The sequence below is a fragment of the Penicillium chermesinum genome (assembly GCF_028974085.1).
Source record: "Penicillium chermesinum strain IBT 19713 chromosome Unknown utg000006l:1.0-2335141.0:1.0-2336784.0, whole genome shotgun sequence".
Taxonomy (NCBI): Eukaryota; Fungi; Ascomycota; class Eurotiomycetes; order Eurotiales; family Aspergillaceae; genus Penicillium; species Penicillium chermesinum.
The window spans coordinates 671,212-692,978 of NW_026695316.1; the positions used below are offsets into that span (position 1 = coordinate 671,212).

General features: G+C 48.3%; 12 protein-coding genes across 12 annotated transcripts; 5 read left to right on the forward strand and 7 right to left on the reverse strand.

Moving 5' to 3' along the window:
* Positions 1-782: 782 nt before the first annotated feature.
* On the forward strand, positions 783-3,064 carry N7468_008030 (peroxisomal copper amine oxidase; the record flags this gene model as incomplete). Its single annotated transcript, XM_058477326.1, has 3 exons — positions 783-1,359; positions 1,412-2,662; positions 2,718-3,064. The coding sequence occupies 3 exons, from the start codon at positions 783-785 to the stop codon at positions 3,062-3,064; spliced, it is 2,175 nt and encodes a 724-aa protein (XP_058327671.1).
* A 426-nt stretch (positions 3,065-3,490) lies between these two features.
* On the reverse strand, positions 3,491-4,988 carry N7468_008031 (phosphotransferase family protein; the record flags this gene model as incomplete). The annotated part of the gene is made up of 3 exons (XM_058477327.1): positions 3,491-4,383; positions 4,444-4,815; positions 4,892-4,988. 3 exons carry the CDS (start codon positions 4,986-4,988, stop codon positions 3,491-3,493), a joined length of 1,362 nt encoding a protein of 453 aa, XP_058327672.1.
* A 1,396-nt stretch (positions 4,989-6,384) lies between these two features.
* N7468_008032 (uncharacterized protein) lies at positions 6,385-7,837 on the reverse strand (the record flags this gene model as incomplete). Its single annotated transcript, XM_058477328.1, has 3 exons — positions 6,385-7,232; positions 7,378-7,470; positions 7,525-7,837. 3 exons carry the CDS (start codon positions 7,835-7,837, stop codon positions 6,385-6,387), a joined length of 1,254 nt encoding a protein of 417 aa, XP_058327673.1.
* Positions 7,838-8,756: 919 nt separating this feature from the next.
* N7468_008033 (uncharacterized protein) lies at positions 8,757-9,965 on the reverse strand (the record flags this gene model as incomplete). Its single annotated transcript, XM_058477329.1, has 1 exon — positions 8,757-9,965. One exon carries the CDS (start codon positions 9,963-9,965, stop codon positions 8,757-8,759), a length of 1,209 nt encoding a protein of 402 aa, XP_058327674.1.
* Positions 9,966-10,607: 642 nt separating this feature from the next.
* On the forward strand, positions 10,608-11,666 carry N7468_008034 (uncharacterized protein; the record flags this gene model as incomplete). The annotated part of the gene is made up of 1 exon (XM_058477330.1): positions 10,608-11,666. The coding sequence occupies one exon, from the start codon at positions 10,608-10,610 to the stop codon at positions 11,664-11,666; it is 1,059 nt and encodes a 352-aa protein (XP_058327675.1).
* A 630-nt stretch (positions 11,667-12,296) lies between these two features.
* Positions 12,297-12,947, reverse strand: N7468_008035 (uncharacterized protein; the record flags this gene model as incomplete). Its single annotated transcript, XM_058477331.1, has 2 exons — positions 12,297-12,616; positions 12,668-12,947. The coding sequence occupies 2 exons, from the start codon at positions 12,945-12,947 to the stop codon at positions 12,297-12,299; spliced, it is 600 nt and encodes a 199-aa protein (XP_058327676.1).
* Positions 12,948-15,582: 2,635 nt separating this feature from the next.
* N7468_008036 (uncharacterized protein) lies at positions 15,583-15,791 on the reverse strand (the record flags this gene model as incomplete). The annotated part of the gene is given in 2 exon segments (XM_058477332.1): positions 15,583-15,740; positions 15,752-15,791. The coding sequence occupies 2 exon segments, from the start codon at positions 15,789-15,791 to the stop codon at positions 15,583-15,585; spliced, it is 198 nt and encodes a 65-aa protein (XP_058327677.1).
* A 121-nt stretch (positions 15,792-15,912) lies between these two features.
* On the forward strand, positions 15,913-16,520 carry N7468_008037 (MAPEG family protein; the record flags this gene model as incomplete). The annotated part of the gene is made up of 3 exons (XM_058477333.1): positions 15,913-16,049; positions 16,105-16,228; positions 16,305-16,520. 3 exons carry the CDS (start codon positions 15,913-15,915, stop codon positions 16,518-16,520), a joined length of 477 nt encoding a protein of 158 aa, XP_058327678.1.
* Positions 16,521-17,195: 675 nt separating this feature from the next.
* Positions 17,196-17,939, reverse strand: N7468_008038 (uncharacterized protein; the record flags this gene model as incomplete). The annotated part of the gene is made up of 2 exons (XM_058477334.1): positions 17,196-17,802; positions 17,923-17,939. The coding sequence occupies 2 exons, from the start codon at positions 17,937-17,939 to the stop codon at positions 17,196-17,198; spliced, it is 624 nt and encodes a 207-aa protein (XP_058327679.1).
* A 1,230-nt stretch (positions 17,940-19,169) lies between these two features.
* Positions 19,170-19,502, forward strand: N7468_008039 (uncharacterized protein; the record flags this gene model as incomplete). The annotated part of the gene is made up of 1 exon (XM_058477335.1): positions 19,170-19,502. The coding sequence occupies one exon, from the start codon at positions 19,170-19,172 to the stop codon at positions 19,500-19,502; it is 333 nt and encodes a 110-aa protein (XP_058327680.1).
* A 375-nt stretch (positions 19,503-19,877) lies between these two features.
* N7468_008040 (flavin reductase family protein) lies at positions 19,878-20,574 on the reverse strand (the record flags this gene model as incomplete). Its single annotated transcript, XM_058477336.1, has 2 exons — positions 19,878-20,248; positions 20,280-20,574. 2 exons carry the CDS (start codon positions 20,572-20,574, stop codon positions 19,878-19,880), a joined length of 666 nt encoding a protein of 221 aa, XP_058327681.1.
* A 728-nt stretch (positions 20,575-21,302) lies between these two features.
* On the forward strand, positions 21,303-21,569 carry N7468_008041 (uncharacterized protein; the record flags this gene model as incomplete). The annotated part of the gene is made up of 1 exon (XM_058477337.1): positions 21,303-21,569. The coding sequence occupies one exon, from the start codon at positions 21,303-21,305 to the stop codon at positions 21,567-21,569; it is 267 nt and encodes an 88-aa protein (XP_058327682.1).
* Between the last annotated feature and the right edge of the window lie 198 nt (positions 21,570-21,767).

A 21,767-nucleotide genomic window follows, 5' to 3' on the forward strand; every position in this document is an offset into this window, starting at 1 on the left:
ACCACGGAGGCCCAAATGACACGATATGATGCATGTACATAAGCACATGAGGTTGTGCTAGTTTCCCTGTCTTCGCTCTTCGGCATTGTCTTGCCTTGTTGCATTGTGGTCGGCTCGGCCGCGGTTCCTGAGTCTGGTGACGGTGTTATGGGCGGGTTCTCGGTGTTTGTCTTGATATGTCAATTTATCTTGAGGCGTTCCGTCCTTTGGGTGCCGCCTTTACCTATTTCTACTATGCTTTTGCTGTTCTTAAGTCGATCCCGGAAGTTATATCTTATAGGTAGAATTGGTCGAGGGGTTACTTATGTACAGTGAAGTTCTTACTCTCAAGGCCGTGTTCTTTTGCAGTATCAATAGGCTCAATGATTCTACGAATTTAATGGTCGAGAATATTCTGATTCCGGTCGTCGTATATTTGCTCTTGCAATAGGAACTTCGACCTGAACGTCAAATCACGACGGGATAGGCAGTTAGATGAGGAGTTTAATGTTAGACTGCACTTCATTATACTCGCTATTCACCAAAAATTAGCATGTCTAATTACTCACGACCCGGAGGGCTGCAGTCGAAAGGCAACGCCTTCCTTATCGAGTAGGAGGATGCGAACGATTTTCCCCGTCGAACCCGCCAATCGCCAATCGGATGCGACAATCGCCTGCTAAACCGCATCGAGGCAACGGATCCGTCCCCCACACTCTATCTAATCGCTGCTGTATCAGATGTGGGTGGCTGGTGGTCGCTGGCGGCTCATGTGTATTTAAAAGGCAGAGTGCCGCTCATCGATGTGGTGTAACAATATCCAGTTTTCTCGAGGTCTGTTCACAACTGCCGGCCTTGTCCTGACCTCGAACCTCCGAGTCTCTGACCCCGACAGTACATATACTCCAGGAGATAAAGCCACCGGCATGGTTCTCGATCGACTCCAGCAGTTGACCTACCAAGTCCACGGCACATCTGCCCCGCCACACCCATTTGATCCTCTCTCAACGAAAGAGATTGAGGCCGTGGTTGCGATTGTGCGAAAGGAACATGGCAAACTTAACTTCAATGCAGTGACCTTGTATGAGCCGCGAAAGGCGGAGATGCTGGCGTGGCTCGCCAATCCTGACGGAGCTCCTCGGCCAGCCCGTGCAGCTGATGTTGTTGCGATTTCGCCAGGAGGTAAATTGTACGACGGGGTGGTCAACTTGGACCAGAATAAGATCGTTGAATGGAAGCACACTCCCAATGCGCAGCCTCTTATCACCATGGAGGATTTGCAGGAAGTGGAGCATGTTGTGCGCAAGGACCCTAAAGTCATTGAACAATGCACCATCATTGGAATTCCTCCTGATGAGATGCACAAAGTCTACTGCGATCGTGAGTGGTTCTTATTGCCCCTTTTGGTTGATCTATGCTCACTTCCTCCCAGCATGGACCATCGGATATGACGAGCGCTTTGGGAATCAAGTGCGGTTGCAACAAGCTCTGATGTACTACCGACCCCATCCGGATGACTCCCAGTATACATTCCCTCTGGATTTCTGCCCTATCTTCAACTCCGAGACTAAAGAGATTATCCACATTGATGTGCCTCCTATCCGACGACCGGTCAATAAGGCACCTCCCAACAACTACCACGTCGCGGCGATCGAGAAAGAAGGCGGATACCGTAAGGACATCAAGCCTCTTCATATCACTCAGCCCGAGGGCGTGTCTTTCACAGTGAAAGACCGCATTATCGAGTGGCAGAATTGGAGCGTCCATGTAGGTTTTAACTACCGTGAAGGAATCGTCCTGAACAACATCACTTTCAACGACAAGGGCAATGTTCGCCCAGTCTTCTACCGGCTTTCTCTGGCTGAGATGGTTGTTCCATACGGCAATCCTGAGCACCCACATCAGCGAAAGCACGCTTTTGATCTGGGTGAATACGGTGGCGGTTACATGACCAACAGCCTGTCGCTGGGATGTGACTGCAAGGGAGCTATCCACTACATGGATGCTGCATTTGTCAACCGCGCGGGTGCCGCCAACATTATCAAGAATGCTATCTGTATCCACGAAGAAGATGCCGGCATCCTTTTCAAGCACACGGATTTCCGCGACGATTCAACAATCGTCACCCGCGGTCGTAAGCTGATCATTTCGCATATCTTCACCGCCGCGAATTATGAGTACTGTGTCTACTGGATCTTCCACCAAGATGGTACAATCCAATTGGAGATTAAGCTCACCGGGATCTTGAACACCTACTCGCTCAATCCTGGTGAAGACACCAAGGGCTGGGGAACTGAGGTCTATCCCGGTGTCAATGCCCACAACCACCAGCATCTGTTCTGTCTTCGAGTCGACCCTAACATTGATGGACCGAACAACACAGTCTTCCAAGTCGATGCCGTTCAGGGCCCTGGAGAAGTTGGAAGCGCCGAGAACAAGTACGGGAATGCTTTCTACGCAAAGAAGACCAAGTTTACCACTCCCGTTGAAGCCATGTCCGACTACGATGGATCTACCTCTCGTACTTGGGAGATGGCCAATACAAACAAGCTCAACCCATACAGCAAGAAACCCGTTTGCTACAAGCTTGTCAGCCGCGACGTCCCTCCTCTCCTTCCCAAAGCGGGCGGTCTGGTGTGGAAGCGTGCAGGGTTCGCGCGCCACGCAGTACACGTCACTAAATGTAAACGAGCCCACTTCTATACCATTTCACCCCGAATACTAATAATTTTGAACAGACGACGACAACCAAATTCATCCGGCCGGCCGCCACGTCCCCCAAACCTCTGGTGAACCCTCGCAGGGCTTACCGGACTGGATCGAAGCTGCTGGGCCCGATAGCTCAATTGATAACACTGATATTGTCCTTTGGCACACTTTCGGCCTTACTCATTTCCCATCACCTGAAGACTACCCCGTCATGCCCGCCGAGCCTATGACTCTTCTGCTGCGTCCTCGACACTTTTTTGACAGAAACCCTGTTCTTGATGTGCCGCCGAGCTTCGCTCGCACGCCGACCCAGGTGGCATCTGGATCGAACAACTGCGCATGCCGCAAGAATGATGGATCGAGTGTGCAGGTTTGAAACCTGACGTGGTCTTCAAATTATGGAATTCGATGTATATATGATTTAATCTGGTACTGTTCTCATGTGACAAGTTGAGCCCTTTCGCTTTCTCTTCTAGATCTACTCCTTAAACAATGGACTTTATTTGAAACTGCTCTTGTTCAGTCATAGCAAACTGGAAGTTCTGCATCAGCCCCTGTAAAGGAATACTCCATGTTCCGGTAGCATCATGGCTGAAGATGCCCCGGGTATAATAACGATACCGTACTAGAAGGACAAGACCTATATATGGCGGTCACACTTCTTTTTGCCCATGGCGTTGCGGAAACGATATTGGCGAGTCAAGTATTCTGTCATGTCCAATTGGAACGCGATATCATTTAGCCCCCCCCCCCCCGAATATTTCTGTTGTACAAGAACTCTTCCACTTTTAGGCCAATGCCTTCATCTAGCATCGAATGGCCACAGGAGGTTTGCTTTTTCCACTGTCAGGCCTTCGCCATGCGAGTCAGACTCCCTGGCTGTTTGTATCCATTCGTCATAAGCTGCCCGGTGGGCGTCTTTGGTGGCAACCCAAACATCGTTTGGGACCCAGCCATCGGAATTTGTGTGCAGAGAGCGTTTGAGCCACACCTTTAACCTTTGGACGGTCTCGAAATCCTCATAGTCTCGAGCATGCTTCTCCATCTCCTGCTTGGTTGGAGAGTAAGGGCAAGAGCCCTGCAAGCCCAATTCTGACCAGTGGGCTGACAGTTCACATAATTCTTGGCGGACCGCCGGAGCACTATCTCTCCATGTTGTGTGGCAGTAATGGAACAGTCGAAATAGAGACGGTCCAAGTAACCTTGCCGGACGTAATTTGGGAGCCAGTCCCTTCAGGCACACATCGTACGTCTGATAACAGATTGCTGCATCTTTCCGAGCTCGCTCGTTGTTACTTGAATTGTTCACTTCACTTTGGCTGTCCGCGGACATGGTATCGTCCACATCCACGGCAGGTGTAGCGAAGTCGGGCGTCTCATTCGCATAGATAAATGCTGGTTCAATACTTGCTGACTGCCAATCTATTAAGCCAGTAATGATAGTTGGATCCTCAGCAGACACAAATATGTTTCCCATGTGGAAATCCGAATGCAGAAGAGTGGGAGTAGCAGCGTTCTGGATACGCTGATCTTTGATCAGCAGCTGCAACACTTCTCGGGTAGCATTTATTAAATGGATATGATCTTCAATTGATCCCTGATGAGGAGCAAGCTCTTGGGTAATGGCGCCGTGCCTTGGTAAACGGGAAAAGGCAGTCTCTACCAAGCCTGAGCAATAATCCTGGAGTGTCTTCCCTGGTGTCACATTTGATCAGAGCAATCATCAATCAAGTTGGCAGGTGGCCTGAAGCTTACATGGCCCGCAATTAGGACTTGGCGCCCCATAAAGTTCAGCTTCACCCGGATTCCGGTTCCAAAAAATCGGACTGCAATGTGGTCCAATACAGAAGCCCTGCTCGATTGGGGCCTTCAAGCTCGCGTCTATTGGTACATTCGAGAAGTATAGACTGCCATACGCCGGAAAGTCCAAGGACGCCATCTCTTTTAATGCCAATGAAAGGGCTTTGGTACATAGCATATGCTGTTCCGAATTCATGGTAGGCCACGCTTGGGGTAACTGTGTACCAACTGCATGCTCCTCTATAATATACTCTGCTCCAACTGGATTTGATGGATCATCGCTCCAATCCAAGACTTTCGGTATCGGAAGTGAAATCTTGGTCCGTACTGTGCAATATATGAGTGAGAACTGCCGTCGCATGTCGCATGCCGTATTTGCAAAGTTCGAGGATGCCCAGCTTACAATATGTCATGGTTGCGACCTCAGAATTAGTCGTCAACTTCGGTGGGCCGGCGATACCTGTTGGTAACCTTGCTACAAGGCAAGAATTATTATCCATTGTGAATGAAAAGACTCTGTTGAATCCTCCATCCTTCTTCTCGAAATCAACGATCTTCTTTGCTCCTGGACACACACGAACGACTTGGTCGCAAAGTACAGTAAAGTCAAAGCGAAGGTAGCGAGAGTTTCGTTCGAGCTCGTCCCGATTCAGCCATCTTCCACTTGTGTAAGCATAAGGATCATGATCTAGGGGGGAAACTGAGTGTCAAATGCATGCATGAATTATTGTGCGCAAAGATGATGCTACGAACGTATGCTCGGCTTTCCCAAACGTGATCCTTCTGACAGGCTTTTCGTGGAGGATAGCTGCGAATGAGAGTTCGGCGCTCTTGACATGGCGGGGATATTTGGTTTATCAAAGCGAGAGAACCGGCGATGCCATGGTGCTGATGAGAATAGTCTTAACTGTCGCACTACTTGACCCATGATGCCTATGGCCAGCTGGAAAGGGAAGTGAATGTGTTGATAGATGATCGACCCCTTTCCCTACATGAAGTCTAGTATTTTGCCGCCTATTATCCCGACCGCCCTTACTCCCGCTGAGGCGCGTCGGTCTATTTCAGGAATATTAGGGCTCCAGATGTCGAACGTTCCCTCTAGACTAGCTGCGTTTCATCGGCAGTCACACCGCGCAAAGAGCCACTTGGGTGAAGCCCATTTGATCTCGCCGAGTAGATATGCACCCTCCTGGTTTCATAAGTACATTATACTCTGATAAAAGAGGGATCTCCTCGAATTATGTATAAATTTAACAGCAATACAATTTTTTAACTAAAAGCACTCCTTTATTAAAATATATTCGTTACCTTGATACCTAGGAACTAGTAGATAGCGAGTACAAAGAAATAGCGCTAGCAACATCCCTCCACATTGACCGATCTCTCCATCAGCCCGCATTTAGCGGTGGGATACCATGGTTCAATTTGTCATTTTCTACTCAGCTCTATATAACTTTGCGCCAAGTCATCTGATGATAGAGCAGAACACAGACGGGTCTCGCCCGCTAGTACTGCAGTACAGATAGCCTTAGCGAGTACCTTCGAGTGATGTCCAGGATCTCCATCTTTTGAGCCTCGCACACCAAGAAGATCCAGCAGAGATGCTTGCGGTTTCAAAGTAGTGCCACCATATACTGTCCCGGCTTCGATACAGGGCATGGTTACCGAAACTATCAAGTCGTCCTCGGCCCTAGAGCTGGTCAGAATCTGAAAGCCGCTCCATTTGGACAAGCACTCACTGCTCCATTATAAGGAGGGCGCTGACTGCTTTCAGCGTTTTGTGCCACGTCCTGGCCGGTTGCAAGAAACACTGCCGAGACCGTGTTGCTCGCGTGGGCATTGGAACATCCCAGGGCCCCTGCCACGGCACTTCCGACGTGATTTTGATAGACAGTCCTAGAAGACCTTAACTCCCCAGCCAACACTCACTGCTCTAGATAGGATAAAAAAAAGGCATGCACAAAAATAAACCAATCCACAAAGAACAATTAAGCCGTAGTAGTTATCCAATCCTCCATTTGGTGGTCGAACTTTCAAAAGTTCGCCGGCAATTGGAATGGCAAGAAGGGTGCCCAAACTGACCAGAAAATACGTTGTACCATAGCGTCTGCCAAATTCTTCCGTTTTGGAGATTTGCGCCACACAAACAGGAGCAAGGCTGATTGCAGAGCCACTCCAAAATCCAAAAATTACGGCGTAGGCCAATATGGCCGCGTGATTGGACCGCGAAGGAAGCCAGAGACCGAAAGTAATCACAGAGCAGGCAAATGTTGTAATGATCATCACATTGAAGCGGCCAAACCGGTCAGCAAGATAACCAGGGACGATCCGTCCAAAAATCGAGGCTGCGTTCAAAATGGACGATAGGTTGTATGCGAGAGAATCGCCCAGGCCGTGCGACTGAGCGTAGGAGGGCAAATAAGTCACGGGAATCAGGAGAGCGAAATCGATCAAAACGATGGCAGCCGTCAACAACGCGAAGCGGAGCTCACCCAATGAATGGATATCAATCTTTCCTTTCTGTACCGGGCTCAGCAAAGATGCTCTTGTTCTCAGAAGCGCTACAGAGAGCGCACAGAACACAGCACTTATAAAGCCAATGACTCGCATGGCCCATGGGAAGCCTAATCGTCCGGCGAGATTAGAGACTAGAACCGGAAAGATAATGCCTCCAATTCCGCCAGCAGTCGCTGCTACTCCTGTAGCCAAAGCACGACGCCGAAGGAACCAATGAGCGATGCAACCTAGGCTAGGGGTGAAGACCATGGACGACGAAATACCGCCAAGAACGCTGAACCCCAGCATGAATTGATAATATTCCCCCCCCCCAAAAAAGGATCAGACTCGAAGAAGAAATCTCAATTTCTTTTTTCTTTTGGACGGACTCACCTTCTGCCACGCTGAAGACCATCAACGATCCGACTAGTCCAACGCATCCCGGAATCAGTAAAGGCTTCAATCCATGGGAGTCAAAAATAGGCCCTGTCAAATGTTAATTAGGAAAAAGAGCGAAAATATGTATGCCAAAGCTCTGACCAACTTGAATACTTCCAAAATAAAGGAGAAATACATAAAGACTGAAGATCCAGCCGATGGAAGCTTTCGAATGGTCTTGTAACTGATGATCTGCCAGCCAAGCTTCAAACACACCAATCGTGTTCATCAGCCCAAAAGACGGCACCATCGCACACCAGGAGCCAAAAACAACGCCCCATGCACGCCAGCCGCCGTCTGGGAAACCCAGATGACCTTCTTGCTCTTCTTCGTTCAAGGAGGTCCTCGAAGAGCCGAGGTTGGAGTTCGTCAATGGCGGTGGAGGTGATAAGTCACTGCGGTTGTTTGCCTCCATTGAAATGTCACGATTTTTTGAGAAGCAAAACGCGCTGATTATACCACCTGTACCAATCAAAAATATACATTTATACTTTATCCCTTCACAAAAGAATCGTTGGACGTATCCACCAGCTAAACGATTTTGGGAAGCCGACATGCACAGGCATTACCGCTCGGATGTACACCCCCCGGTTAAAAGTCTGTGTGCACTCGGCCCCATTACCATCACCCGAATAACCACCCACATTTTTATTCTTTCTCCTACGCCTCCCCCATGGCATCGATCGCTATCAATCTGGAATCATATTCTAGCAAGATAAAAAAAGATCTATATAGCGAAAGATATGCAGGTTTGGTTTAAAGAGCACAGGATGGATGTTGAAGATTGGCTGGTATACTCGCCTGATCTTAATCCTATTAAACTAGTCTGGAAACGACTAAAATATTAAATTTTTTTATATATTATAAGATATTATATAGACAGAAAGATCTGGAGAGGACTGGGCTTACTTTAAAGAGTATATTAATACTATATAGGATATATTAGACTAGACAAAGATTGATATGTTAATATTGAGTATAGGAAGAAGGATGGATAGATTGTATACAAACCAAGATTATTATATAAAATATTAAGCAATACAACTCTGTATATGAACCTGTTCATTCAGTATTTTGAATTTTATTATGATCCTATAAGGGTTGGTAGTATAGGATAAGTAACCATGAATATATATCAGTATTTGATGGGGTAGGTGAAGCGGTATGCACACAGACTTTTGCCCCCCATTGTACATTTACTGATTGCGTATCGTTCTTATATTGAGGTAGATTCTCATGGTACGAGCTGCTTTGACAACACAATTGCAACGTCAGGAACAACGGTGCTCGATGACTGGCTGACCATGCACAATAAAAGCCGCCTGAGTTCACTTTCAAAGCGCAAGGACAAACACCAAGAATATGACAAAACCACACATATTCAAGACAGATGATAAACCATCGAATGATGTGGCACCATTGAAAGCGGGGATAAAAGCGGGAGTCGACGGAGTCGACACTGACGGAGTAGCAGTACTCTGAACACTTGTCTGCCTAGCGGTTCTCCAGAGAGACGACGAGCTGGCATGAGAAAGCTGACCACCCCCTATGCCCGCACCTGAACCAGAAGGGGCTGTGATCTGAGGAAGTAGAGTTCCAGTCTTGATAAAAGTCACTGCGACAGTGACAACACTGTCGTAATTGCTGCAGCTGTTTCCACCACAAGACTCGAGGGTAACTGTTTTGGTCTCGCCGGCATTGCTCCACGCACTACCACCCACGTCACTGATGGAAGTAGGCTTGGCATTCACCCCTGTCGCAGGAGAGCCTGAGACCGAAGAAGTGATCACATCGACCAAGGTCTCGGTTGTGGTGTAGGTAGTCTTGGATCTCACAGGACAATTCGTGACCGACTCAGGACAAGCAGTGACCGTGACAGTCCGGGTAATGAAGTCAGTGGACACCCATTCGCCTTCGTCGCCGTTACCGCCAATAGATACGCCAGGAGCAAATGGAGCAGAATTTCTCAGGGTGGTGGTGGCAGCCACAGTCATAGGGCAGACTGTGGTAGACAACACAATTGTCTCAGTGGTCACGTACGTCTCCCGAGCACTGGCAGGGCATTTAATGACTGTGGTAGGACAGGCTGTGATTGTAGCAGTACGAGTTGTGAAGACTGTTCGAGTCGTCTGCTTCAAAGGAAGAGAACTAGAAAGGAATTCTCCAAAAGACTGGGTGGTTCCAGTTTGGGTGGGAGGTGCAATTTCAGTCCGAGACTGTTTAGCATCAGAGGGGTAAACACCAGACGGAGCAATTGTGGCCTTGCTGGAGTGCAAAGCTGAGTTGGAAGTGGCCACTTTGGTCGGGGCCGTGGCCGGCTTCGAGGAGATCGAGGACGAGCGCTTCGCGCAGCGTTTGCGACTAGGATGGGGATTCGGGGTGTAAGTCCAGTGGTGGTGATGACCAGGGTGATGACTATGAATCACACTCGAGGTTGGCGTCGGAGTTCCAATATCAGTTGGAAGCTCAACAGTAATGGTTAAAGCAGAGATACATTGTAAAAAGAACGCGATAGTAACCCATCTTCGGAAGAATTGGGCCATTGTGGTAACGAAAGGCTTCGTGGAAACTAAAAAGAGTGTTGATTCCACCAAAAATTGGGCCTGTCACAGTATAAGGAATGTGACTGATGGGACAAGGAAAAAAAAATAAAAGAAAACTAAGAAAAGAGAGACTCGAGTCGGAGATGCTGAGATCGAGGGGAGTATGGCCGTGATGTTAAAAGTACAGTATATTAGTAGTTCGGCTGTTTACCGTCGCTTACATTCTCCTACAACCCTGAACCGGAGATTACCATCCAAAAAGTCCAAGCCACTTCAGGGAAAGCCAGGAACAACGTGCGAAATTTATCTCCATTTACGCGAACTATTGACGCCTCGCGGGTGTGGAGCCGTAGGGGCTCAAGAAACATCGACGAAATAGCCGGCGAAGCGCCCATCTTCGATCCCCGGGATAAACAAAAAAGTATATTTAGTGCGTACGCGACCTCGCGATTTCTGAAATCAACTCGGTCATTCCTGAGTCTTTAATTAGCATTGCTCGCTCCTTCATAATCTTTCTTTTGTGCAGGCGTCATGTTGATTACCCGCTTGATCGTAGCCGGGGCTCTGCTCTGTCAGGCATCGGCCTTCAGAGCAGTCAGCTCACAAAATTCTGGAATTGCAAGCCAAAGACATGAGTCTACGATGACATGCCGAACAGAATTGGCCACGACATCTGTGAAATCGGTACCCACTACCACCCTCACCACAACTATCCATGGCAAGCATACAGTGGTCGTGTACTCGACGGCCCGCGACACTGTGATCTACACTCCTGTGTCGACCGAGACAGCTACTGACTATACTACCACTACTTTGACGTCGACTGCCGATGCAGTCACCGACACCTTCTCGACGACTTCCACTGTGTTCGATACTGCTACCCTGACGGTGACTGCTGATCCCACTACAATCACGTTTGTGTCAACCACTTCCACCGTGTCCACCAGGACATACACCATTGCTGCTGCTGGAGGATTCACTCCAATTGTCGACACGCTTACTGCTCCCACGCTTCTCAAGCGGGCCTTGCTAGAAGAAGAGGACACTTGCTCTCCGTGGATAGATGACTACAAGTACCCCAAAGCAGTGGAGTGCCACGAAAAGCTTATAATCAAGCCCACAACCACCTCTGTCATCACCGCTACTCCTTTCACTGCTACCGCTACGACCTCAACCACCACTGTGACTGTTACAAGCACCGTTACCACCAGCTCTATCGTCTTGCCATCCGATGTGTCCACCACTCTGAGCTTCAGCACCACTTCGACCATCACAGAGACGACCTCCGTCCCTGGTGAAACTTCTGCAGCTACTATTACTGCCACTGTTCTCGGCACCGTCAGCGCCACTTCTGTCTACGCCGCCTGCGCTACCCCCAACATCGCGTCCGCTCCTCTCGGTGCCGAGTTTGGCTCTAATGCAGGGCAGAGGATCTCTCAGATGGTGCTTAGCAACATTCCAGGCCAGCAACTCCGCGTTGGCAACTCCGCGTCTGCGTATGACTGCTGCGCCTCTTGCATGGCAGATGCTGCCTGTGCAATGGGGTGGACGAGTGAGGAAGGCACTTCCTCCAAGTATTGCTATTTCATGGAAACTCGTTTGTGTTCTCAATCTGAGACCTTTGCCCACGCGTATCTGTCGTCAACTTCTCCCGTCGGTTTCCAGGCTTTTAATGGAAACTGTGGGAAAGTTATTCTCTAATTGTATAATACTAGGGCTTTTTCATAGAAAACAGAGATTACTTCCAGGTTGCTTTTGATTTACTATATTATGGTATTAGGATGCCGTTGAATAACCACCGTAATTGACGTCCTGCTCTCGTAACATAGCTTTTGTCCTACAGCTCTACGCCCAAGCTTAGGAGGCGATGCTAGCCTTTGTTCAGATTTATAGGTGATAGGGGAAAGTGTTGTTGGAAGCTTGTTTAGATTGTGCCCCTGTGCGGGCGCTCGTAGGGTGTTGATAGGCCATAAGTACTAGGTCCATACATACAGCAGAGGGTAATAGGAAAAAACAAAACAAAACCAAAAAAAAAAAAACCATACATAGCCATAAGGATTCTTTGCTAGACGCCGCATGGAAGCTCTATGCCAAATCACAGAGAGGCTCTATAGAGCTCTACAGGGAAATAGAATCGACCATTCGATATCCAATCATGATCACATTGAGATTTACATTAATTAATATTAGAGATCGGCGCTCGCTATAAATCAGATGGACGTAACTCATGCAGCATCTTCACAAAAGACAGGAAAATGTCCAGAAATGAATGATGCAGATCGTAGGCGTAAATGTAATGCAGGTTCATCAAGTCCTTCCACAGTGCAAGCTCTAAATGAACTTGCGCTTGACCTGGACCTTGACACAGCTTGGGTTCTGAGGCTTTGCCTTGGCATCTCCCAGAACCCAGTTCAGAGTGCTGTACTGGTAACCACTGTAGTTGGTTTCACAGACATACCAGTTCCTCAAGACGGAGACCTTATCATCAGAAGGCGGGGTGACAGTGTCGTCATAATAGCGGTAGATACCCAGCAGGTTATCAGAGCCGAAAGTAACCTGCTGCTCACTATAGGACGGCATGAACAGGGGCATAGCAACATTGGTAGACGGGTCAACGGAGAAGCTCATTGGCTCGGACACAGGAGTAGGCTCTGTGAAGAGTTAGCTATGATATTCTCGACTGTCATTGGCAGAATCCATACCATTCCCGATCGGAAGATTCCAAACCAAAGTACCGGGGAGTCCCGAGCCTTTGATCGGCGCTTCCTCGCCTTTTGTGGTGTTGAGATAGAAATGGGTGCCGCTGTTACCCGCGAGGCACAGCGATTCAATGGCAGCTCCGGTATGACAAGCACTCAGTTGCTGGCCATTGTAGCTTTTCTTGGCAGATTCAATAATCAACTCGAATGGCTTAGATTGAACCTCCTGCGCAGTAGCAGCGCCCAGGAGCAGCAGAGAAGACACAACAGCGAACGACTTCATTGGGAAAGATGCAGTGGTGATTCTAGCAGCGGTAATTGAGTCAATGTTGATGCCGAGGACGAGCGGTCGGGAGGGGGGGGGGGGATTGAAATATGCAATGGATGATGAGTAGGACCTGAAGGTCCCCGGGGTCTTATTTATAGCAGAGAATGCTCGGTTTGAATGTTCCCCTCAAGATTGTGGACCTGGTGCCACTAGCATCAAAGCGGATAGGGCCGGTGCTGATCGACGAGCCCCCGCTCGCTGGCAAACTACATTCCTCCATTACATCACTCCGGTGGTTTCCCAATTAATTTTCGTCTTATTTCGCGACGGCCTACAATAATGGATCCAGAATCTTTTCAGTTCTACGAGGTACAGGCATAGTAAGTTGCCAAATTCCAGTGAAGAAACAACAACCTCGATGTTCAGCTCATGGGGGTTGCCGGGTAACCCCGAGTATCCGCGATGGGCCCTGAGATTTGGGCCACCTGACTGCGCTGGACTTTGCAGGCGAGAGAAGTAAAACCAGCCCAATCGCCTCGGCTGCAAACTCCTGCAAAAACCTAAGGCTTACCCATGGCTCTACCAATTGATGATACTAAATATAATCGTATACTTTGCTCAGCCCGGAGGGCTTCTCGTTAAGCCAAAAACCTGCTAGCACCCTCAAAGATTCGCTGGTCATGCGGTCGCTTTGCACGGGTCTGAATGCCGTTTTGTCAACCACCGGCTTCCCCGCGCTTCTCTCCCTGCTATTCTTAGGGCATAGTCCTGATCTTGCATCCCTAGAGCAAGACATTGGGCATTTAGACGAGATGCTTATGGCTTACGGATTTCTGGCCAAAAGCATCAGCCTCAATCCAGTGGCGAATTTCGCCAGTCGGCCTTAACGCGGAAGATGCCGACAGCCGTGTCTAGTGTATGACGGAGCGGGCTTCTCTTGCTGAGACTGGAGAAACTCAGAACTGCGGAAATGTATATGGGGATTCCTGCCTCACAGAGATAATACTTGCTTTCTCATGTTGATAGATATCCTCTATTTATGTTTTTATGGATGCCAGTAAATATTTGAACCCTAAATGTCAACACTTCGATTATATTCTCTGACTCCGGAAAGAAATCAAAATAGTCTATTGGTCCCGGTACACAGATTGTGCTATGGATCTTGGAGCCCTGGAGAATCACAAACTGCGCTGTCATGATTTAGGCAAGCTTTGGATCAACGTGAAAAAGCACAGGCTCCAACAGCTTGGCCAGCTATTGATCGTACCTCGAGCACCTGACCGCCTTTGGTCGCACGGGTAGCGCCCCGCGCCCGATGTAAGCAGTAACGTGGTCCACAAGTGAGTTCCGCACACAAGTGAGTTCCGCAGGCCCCTACCCGAATTAAGAGAAAAACTCAAATTTCATATTATTAACCACGCAAAATTTAATTCTACTGCCTATTAGGGCATCTATTACACGTATGCCCAACTACTCCATATATTGAACAAGTCGGAGGCCTTCGTTTAGTAGGCTGTGGAGGCAAATTTTGCTCCGAATTCGAGGTCTCTCCTCCCTCTTCCGATGCCTTTAAACGCACTTCTAGCAACGCTAAGGCCTCTGTACCAGTTATCCCTTCATTCTATGTGTTACGGACCTACTTTAGTTGAAGGAAATAAGTCGACTACGACCAACCAATCTGTCAAGACTGACGCATACGTGACAAGGGGGCCAGATACAACAGCTAACCAACCGGCACAAAGGATACTAATTGTGAAGGGCTAAAGTAAGACTTGATTCAATCTATACTAGGCCACGAACTGTGTTCGATAAACTTAAGGAAAGGAGTTCGATACGCTGGTCCTCCGCTATTAGTACGCCAAGGTCACGTGTCCTACGTGATCAACACCGGGCCCTGGCCCGTGACAAAACCAACCTTGGATAAAAACTTTCTCTTTTATAATAATATCAGGTAGAAGTGCCTATCTAGTGTTACGCTCACTCGATTCTGCCTCCTGTCACTGCCTGGATGCTGGACCAAGGGACCGTCCGAACTACAAAGTGGGCATAGATGGGATGAAGGTTCGCGTAGGAGTAGATAGGTCGCTACGGTAGCTCCTCCCTCTTTCCCTTCTCCTTCCCCCTCTAGTTCTAGTATCTCGAATGCGAGCGCCGTTGCTGGTTCTTCCTGTTCCCAACGTAGGCCACCATTGACATCTAGCGGCAGAAATTATCTTGATTATAATAACCTATTCACAAATTCCAGACTGTAAAACCTTTTTTTTTCTATAATATCTAACTCGAGTAACAACTTTACTAGTTACTACAATTCCGATCATGAAACCTATTTTATCAAAGTTATAGATATCTTGATTAGTGATATCATAGTCACAAATCACATAATTAACCAAATCAAACTATTCTTTGATAATTCTAGGATCCTTGTTTTAAGCCCTTTGATAATCATATTATCAAGATGTAGTAACTTGGAGTTCTGGATAGTGTTTCACAAAATTTGAGACCCAATTTATCCCGACTGTTGATATTATCGTAGATTTACGCTCTTTGAGCAATAAATTTGCTATTTCTCAAATTTAAGCAAGTCGGAGAGAGGCTCCACAGAGATCTAGATCAAGGATCCATTTTTTTAACAATTCCTCTTCAAGAAGCGTTAATTTGCAACTTTTTGGACGTATTCACTCCGAGGTTTGACTCCACGTAGTCGATTACGAATCATAGACTTGTCGACCTCGTAAACACGGGCAGCTTGACGTATAGAGGGAATTTGTTTATTGCGAATAGCGTTGACAGCGAGGGCAAGTTTACCCTCTAAATTTTACCCTCTGAATTTGATTGAATTTGGGCGCGTTTTGGAGGCATGGTGGTGGGTTGAAGGAGGAAAAAACGCGACGCGTCGGAAGGCTGCGGAAGTCACTTGTGTGCGGAACTCACTTGTGGACCACGTTAAACAATGGATTGAGTCTACCATCTTGCGTACACGATGTCAGGCACGGACGAAAGACCTAAGAACCGCTCCATTCAAGCGGTTCTGGCAGCGTATGGCCTTGCGCTTGCCCCGCACGGCTACTATGTGGTCAAGACGATGGCGCACGATCCTGGCGTGACAAGTAACATCCTGTAGGTTCAGATCATCATGCCCTTCTTGAAAGATCTGTGAAAACTAATGAGTAAGTCCACGAGACAACCTAAGCGCCTTGAAAGGCAAAATCCCCGCCGGAGTATGGGACAAACTGGCTCGGGCGCGCGGCGCCCATATGAACGCTATGGAGGGATTCCCCTTCTTTGCTGCTGCAACAGTAAGTTTCTTCCAATGGATTGCCTGTAAATATACCAGTAAGCCTCCAGCTTCAGTGAATCTGACCATGGCTACAGCTGGTGGGAAATGTCACCAAGATGCCAGTCAGCGACCTGAATACCCTTGCGCTGAACTATCTCGGAGCGCGCGTGCTGTACACTGCGCTCTATATGGGGGTCCGCTCAGAAAGGATGGCCTATTTGCGCACCGCAGCTTGGGCCTGGAGTATCTCTGTCCCAGTCTATATCTTCTACAGAGCTGGGAATACCGCTTTGACCATGAGGGACGACTAATCGTGCCCAAGAACGCAAGTCCAAGACACAGGATAAACCTGAATGACTAGCTCGATGTTGACCTGAGAGTCTCTGGAGCCATATTGCTGATACATGCTGCAAACAACGGGGATAAGCTATATCGACTTCCTTCGGTACACTGAAACTTAGGCATGAGGTGTATAGGCTCTAATTATGTTTATAGGCTCGAAGGGCTAGATGTCAACTCCTTGGCTGGGTAGCAGAAGGAATGGGCTTGCTTCGACCGAATCGATATGAACCAGATAGTGAGATTGGCACCCCCAAGTGCAGTAACCGGGGAGGCACTGAATTAAACTATGTGACTTGAAGAGATATATCCTCAGGGATCCATGTCGGAGTACAAGTACTTCACTGCCCTGATCTCCCTTGCCAATGGAAGGGACCGGATAAGACCAGGCCATCGAAGCAGAATATGTGAAAACCCAAAGACAAAGATACCAATATTGATGTAAAGAAATCAACCGTAGAAGTTATTGTCACATCCGGTTCATGTAGAACCGGGAATGGAACCGTACAAGCAAATGCGCCGATCAACGCCAAAGCAGTGAGGGAATCATGAACTAGCATAAAGTGACCGCGACCACCATGCAGAAGGAACACAGGATATAGCACGTCAGAGACCGTGAAACATGATCATCCTTATCGTCCCACATTCTATGATCGTTGCAGCACAGCATCCACATCTGCCAGCAGAGCTATCAGCTCCTTTCCGCCTTCTGACTCGCGGCCCTCAATCTCCAGGCCCTTCGTCAGGAAATTCTTCGCCTCGTCATACCGACTCATCTCGGCCAGACATTTGCCGACACGCCACCACGCCTTGACGTTGCCCGTCGGTTTTGAGTCGATGCTGCATTTTGCATCGACGAGGCCCTCGGGCCAGGCCTGTTGGGCCATTTGTGCCTGGGCACGGTTTCCGTACAGACCAGCGAGCTCTTCACGGGCGAGAGCAACGGGCTCCCAGCCGGGTCGCGAGATGGCCATGTCAATGGCGAAGGTGTACAGGCGGACGGCGTCGGGGTATTGTGATTTGCGGAAGGCCGTATTGGCGCTATCGCGGAGCTTGGTGATCTGAGCGCTGCGCTTGGGGTTGATGGGGAGAGGTGGAGGGGGGATGTTTGGGGGGTCGAGGGCGACCACTGCGCGGTGTAGAGCGTTGAGTTCCTGGAGCTCTGCGTTGACGGCTTCTTTTTGGGCAGCAGAATTGGCTGATGATTCGGGTAAAGATATGAGCTTGGTCGAGGGGGTCCATATGCAATGGGTACTGGTGGAAGATATCTATTTCGCTCGCCATGGTGGGCGTAATAATGTTTTGCGGTGTTTGGAGTTGATTTGGCTGTATAACTGTTAATATGAGGGCTCGATTTGGAATTGTGAAGGAGACAGTGTGATATGTCTCATAAGATAAGGTTTTTTAAGGCCAGACCATACCTTGATCCTTGAGATCCCAAGATAGTTCAGTTACCAATGCCCTTTTGTATATTGAAGCAATCGGCGGAAAGCAAGCTGTCCAGATCTACAAAGCAGGCGGTGGGATCAATACCGTTGGCACAAAGTGTTCAAAGTGGCAGAATGTCGATGACTAATTGTTCCCTGTCGGGGACCAGTAAGATATCAACACAAAATTATTCGCACAACGGGATGAGATCTTCCAGATAATGTTATTGGATGCGAGAAATAGCTCCGGTTGCAATTTTTGATGCGAAGCAGCTTAAATATTGGAGTTCTGATGGGGTCCTCTTAAAGTGGGAGGGCAAAAAAATAAAATCCGGCAAAAAGTTGATCGCCGCAGGGATCGAACCTGCAATCTCTTGAGCCGAAATCAAGCGCCTTGCCATTAGGCCAGACGACCGTGCATTACGACATTTGTACCGAGCTGGCTAATTCCGCTACTGATCACATTACCCGTGCCATGCAACCTACCTAGTGTTTTGGTTAATTACTTTGTAACCTCTACCTTGCTCGCCCGTACATAAAAGACCCGAACGGGACAATCAAAGTAGCGCAAGTATGCCCATTCATTGGCCCCCTCAGTTTTGAGATTTGATCAAGTGCGTCGCCTCGTTACAATAAGGTCCATACACGAAGGTCCACTATTGAGCGATGACAGCAAGTCCTCCTGATCAAGAGATTAATCTTTGAGCTTCAAGACTGCTCTGTGTTCTTGCTTACCTTGGACATAAAATCTTGGAGTTATTCCTTCCAGCCGAAGATTCGTTCGCCGAGTGTCATTGACGCTTGCCTCATTTCCAGTATTCTCACAAACTTGTTTCGAACAGCTTCGTCTTCAATATGTCGAGTGAGTTGGGTTACGTACTTACCATAAGCTCGACTATCAGCAAAAGCCTCGAGCACGACTTCTTTCTCTAGTTCGGAGGTGTTGAAGGCAACATCGGCTGTCAAGAATATCCAGCCGCTGCCTATGCCGAACTCTGAGCAAGATGCCCTAACAACGCTCACGGTATCTTTTCAAAGATCGACGCTTGAAAACAAACCTTCAACTATCTTTGTCGACATTTGTGTAGGGGTAGCCGACTTGGTACAAATTCTAGACAATCTGCCGGCAAAACCACCGTCGTGTATATCGACCTCGAGGGAGTCTATCTTTCTCGTCATGGCACAATCTCGATTATGCAAATTTTTGTTCTTCCAGAGAAGCTCACTTTCTTGATTGATGTCTACACTCTGAAAGACAAGGCATTCTCTTATCTTACGAAATCTTCAACAAACGTCCGCTCTTGGGAGAAATGGTGCGATATTGTGGAAGTCACCACAACCAGGACATCCAAGAGTCAGAACCAAACTATGAGGAAAACGACGGCTAAGAACCCCACAATGAAACGGACAACCAAGGGCACCCCTCCCGTTCTTCTTCCTCCTCCGACACCGATCATGGCCTCGGTACCGCTGCAGAGGCCCCCGAGAAGGGATGCGGTGATCGGGGGAGCTGTGATGGCGGCTTAGATTCCTGACTCGAAGTAGTCGACCAGGTGGCCCTTGTGTTCGTAAACCCAATGCTATGTTGAGGAGTGTGCCTTGCACAGCATGACCGTTCGTCTCGGTGGCTCAATAAGCTAAAAAAAGAAAAGAAAAGAAAAGAAGAAAAAAAACTCACGGCTGCCACAGACAAAAGGGAACAGTTGACCGAACAAACGCAGTAGAAGCAATTCCAGCCCCAGGAAATGGAACACCGCCTCTCAGGTTGTTGTATACAGCATGGCGACCGAGAAGGATAGGGTGTAACAAGCCAGGCAACATTTCTCGCAGTGCCTTGCATTTACCCAGAAGGACCCAGAAAAAAGAAGAAGAGAAACAAACAACCCCGGAAGCAGACACCCGTCAATCCTGAAACTCTTTCCACTTGATCATCCTCTCCTGCAAATCCAAAACCTCCCCATCAACCACAAAGGTCCCATCGCCGCGATGATGGAACGTCCTTCCGCGGTCCTTCAACGCAGGATTCAACCACACCCGCACCACCTCGAGTACCCACAAATTGTACTTGGACACCATTTTCCGGTCGACAACGACACACTCGAGATTGGCAATGACGCTCGGTCCGCCCACAAGTGGCGCCTGCACCACCTCCGCGGGGACCGCGGGGAGTCCAAAAGTCGTCCACTTGTCGACGTCATCGCCAGAGCAGTTTCCGATATCGACGACTGTCTCGGCGATGCGGACGTCCGGAATGGCAAGCACGCATTCCCGTGCTTTTTCAGCGCGGTGAAGCTTGTGTCCCACGGCCAATGCATGCGCCGATCAGGGCGGGCGACTCATGTTGCAGCATCATGTGGAAGCCGATGGTCATAATATTGTGCGTTGATAATGCTAATGATCCAGTCGAGACGAGGAGAACAGGGCCTGGTTCGATCAGTCGGTAGGCTTTAGATGCTGGGTAGGGCTCGAAAGAGTTGGTCTTCATGTCAAGGCTGGAGACCTCTGGCTTGGCTTTGTTTGATGTAGAAGCTTCTTCTGTGGCAGCATCTTCTCGCTCGGGGTCTGGGGAAGGAGTTGGCGCTTTGCTTTTACGCGGCATTGTGCCTGCTATCGAGCTGGGGTAGCTGCGTTGCGAGGGTATCTTATTCTATATCTTCCTATGGCGAAACGGTGCGGGATGAAGCAGGTGGTAGAATTGTTGCGCAAGAATGCTAGACACAGCACTGTTGTCAAATAGAATGAGTTGACAGGTTTTAGCAATGACGTCAGTTGGGAAACAGTAGGTAGTTATGAAGATGAGGAGGATCGTGGGTTCCAGCTTAGCGGCCCCAAAATTCCTTTAGACACGGTCGGCCTCATCATATGACTTAACTATATATATGGTTTATGTTCCCTATAACTTAAAAAACGCCAAGTTGAACCCCCGAAATCTATACAACTTCATACAATCGCGTCAAAAATCCTGTATCATCTAAATTTAACCCTCTTTAGACTAGTTTTACTCGACTTTGACACTCTTCTTTATATACTATCTACCGAAAGTAATTATACGAGATCTCAAATAGTATTATTTATATGGATAAAGTGAAGATATATTTACTATACAATGGCTATCTTTTCTAAATTTACTTATTTCTATCTTCTACAACCAGTATCGAACTCCATTTTTTCCAGGTCCTTTCGACTTGTACACCTTCCATCTACCGTTATCACTACTCCAAAATGTCCCAAATGAGTTTGCACCCCGGCTTCGGACCTACCGGGCTCAGTTTGAGCAACCGGAGGTCCAACAAGCCGTTAACCCGGACCCTCTAGTGGGATACGCGCATGGTAAGTCAGCTTGTCACCTATCCAGAGCATACGTTAAGTATATATAGGGCCGATCCCAAACAACAACCTGGACTGAAGCCGCAGGCTTTCTACAACGCTATGGATCGAGGCGAGCGGAACTATGACATCAAGGCGCAGGATATCCAATGCGACTCGGGGACCGCCAACGGGCCTTCTAAAAGTTATAGTCCGTCTCAACAAAGAGAACAACTTAGTCTACGATGCGGTGGTAGACGTGATCACTATGTATGGTCTGACGTTTGAGGACCAACCGCCTTTCCGCCGCCATCTGTATAATATACACTCTAATACGAGTCAGTTTACCTTTTCTTCGCCTTATACAGGAGATATACTAAACATATACAGTTGCCTGACCAACGCCAGAGAACTCAGCTAGGAATGGTCCTTAGGCACAAAACCATCAAGAAATGGGCGTTGGAAAAAGGCTGGCGCGACGCTGTC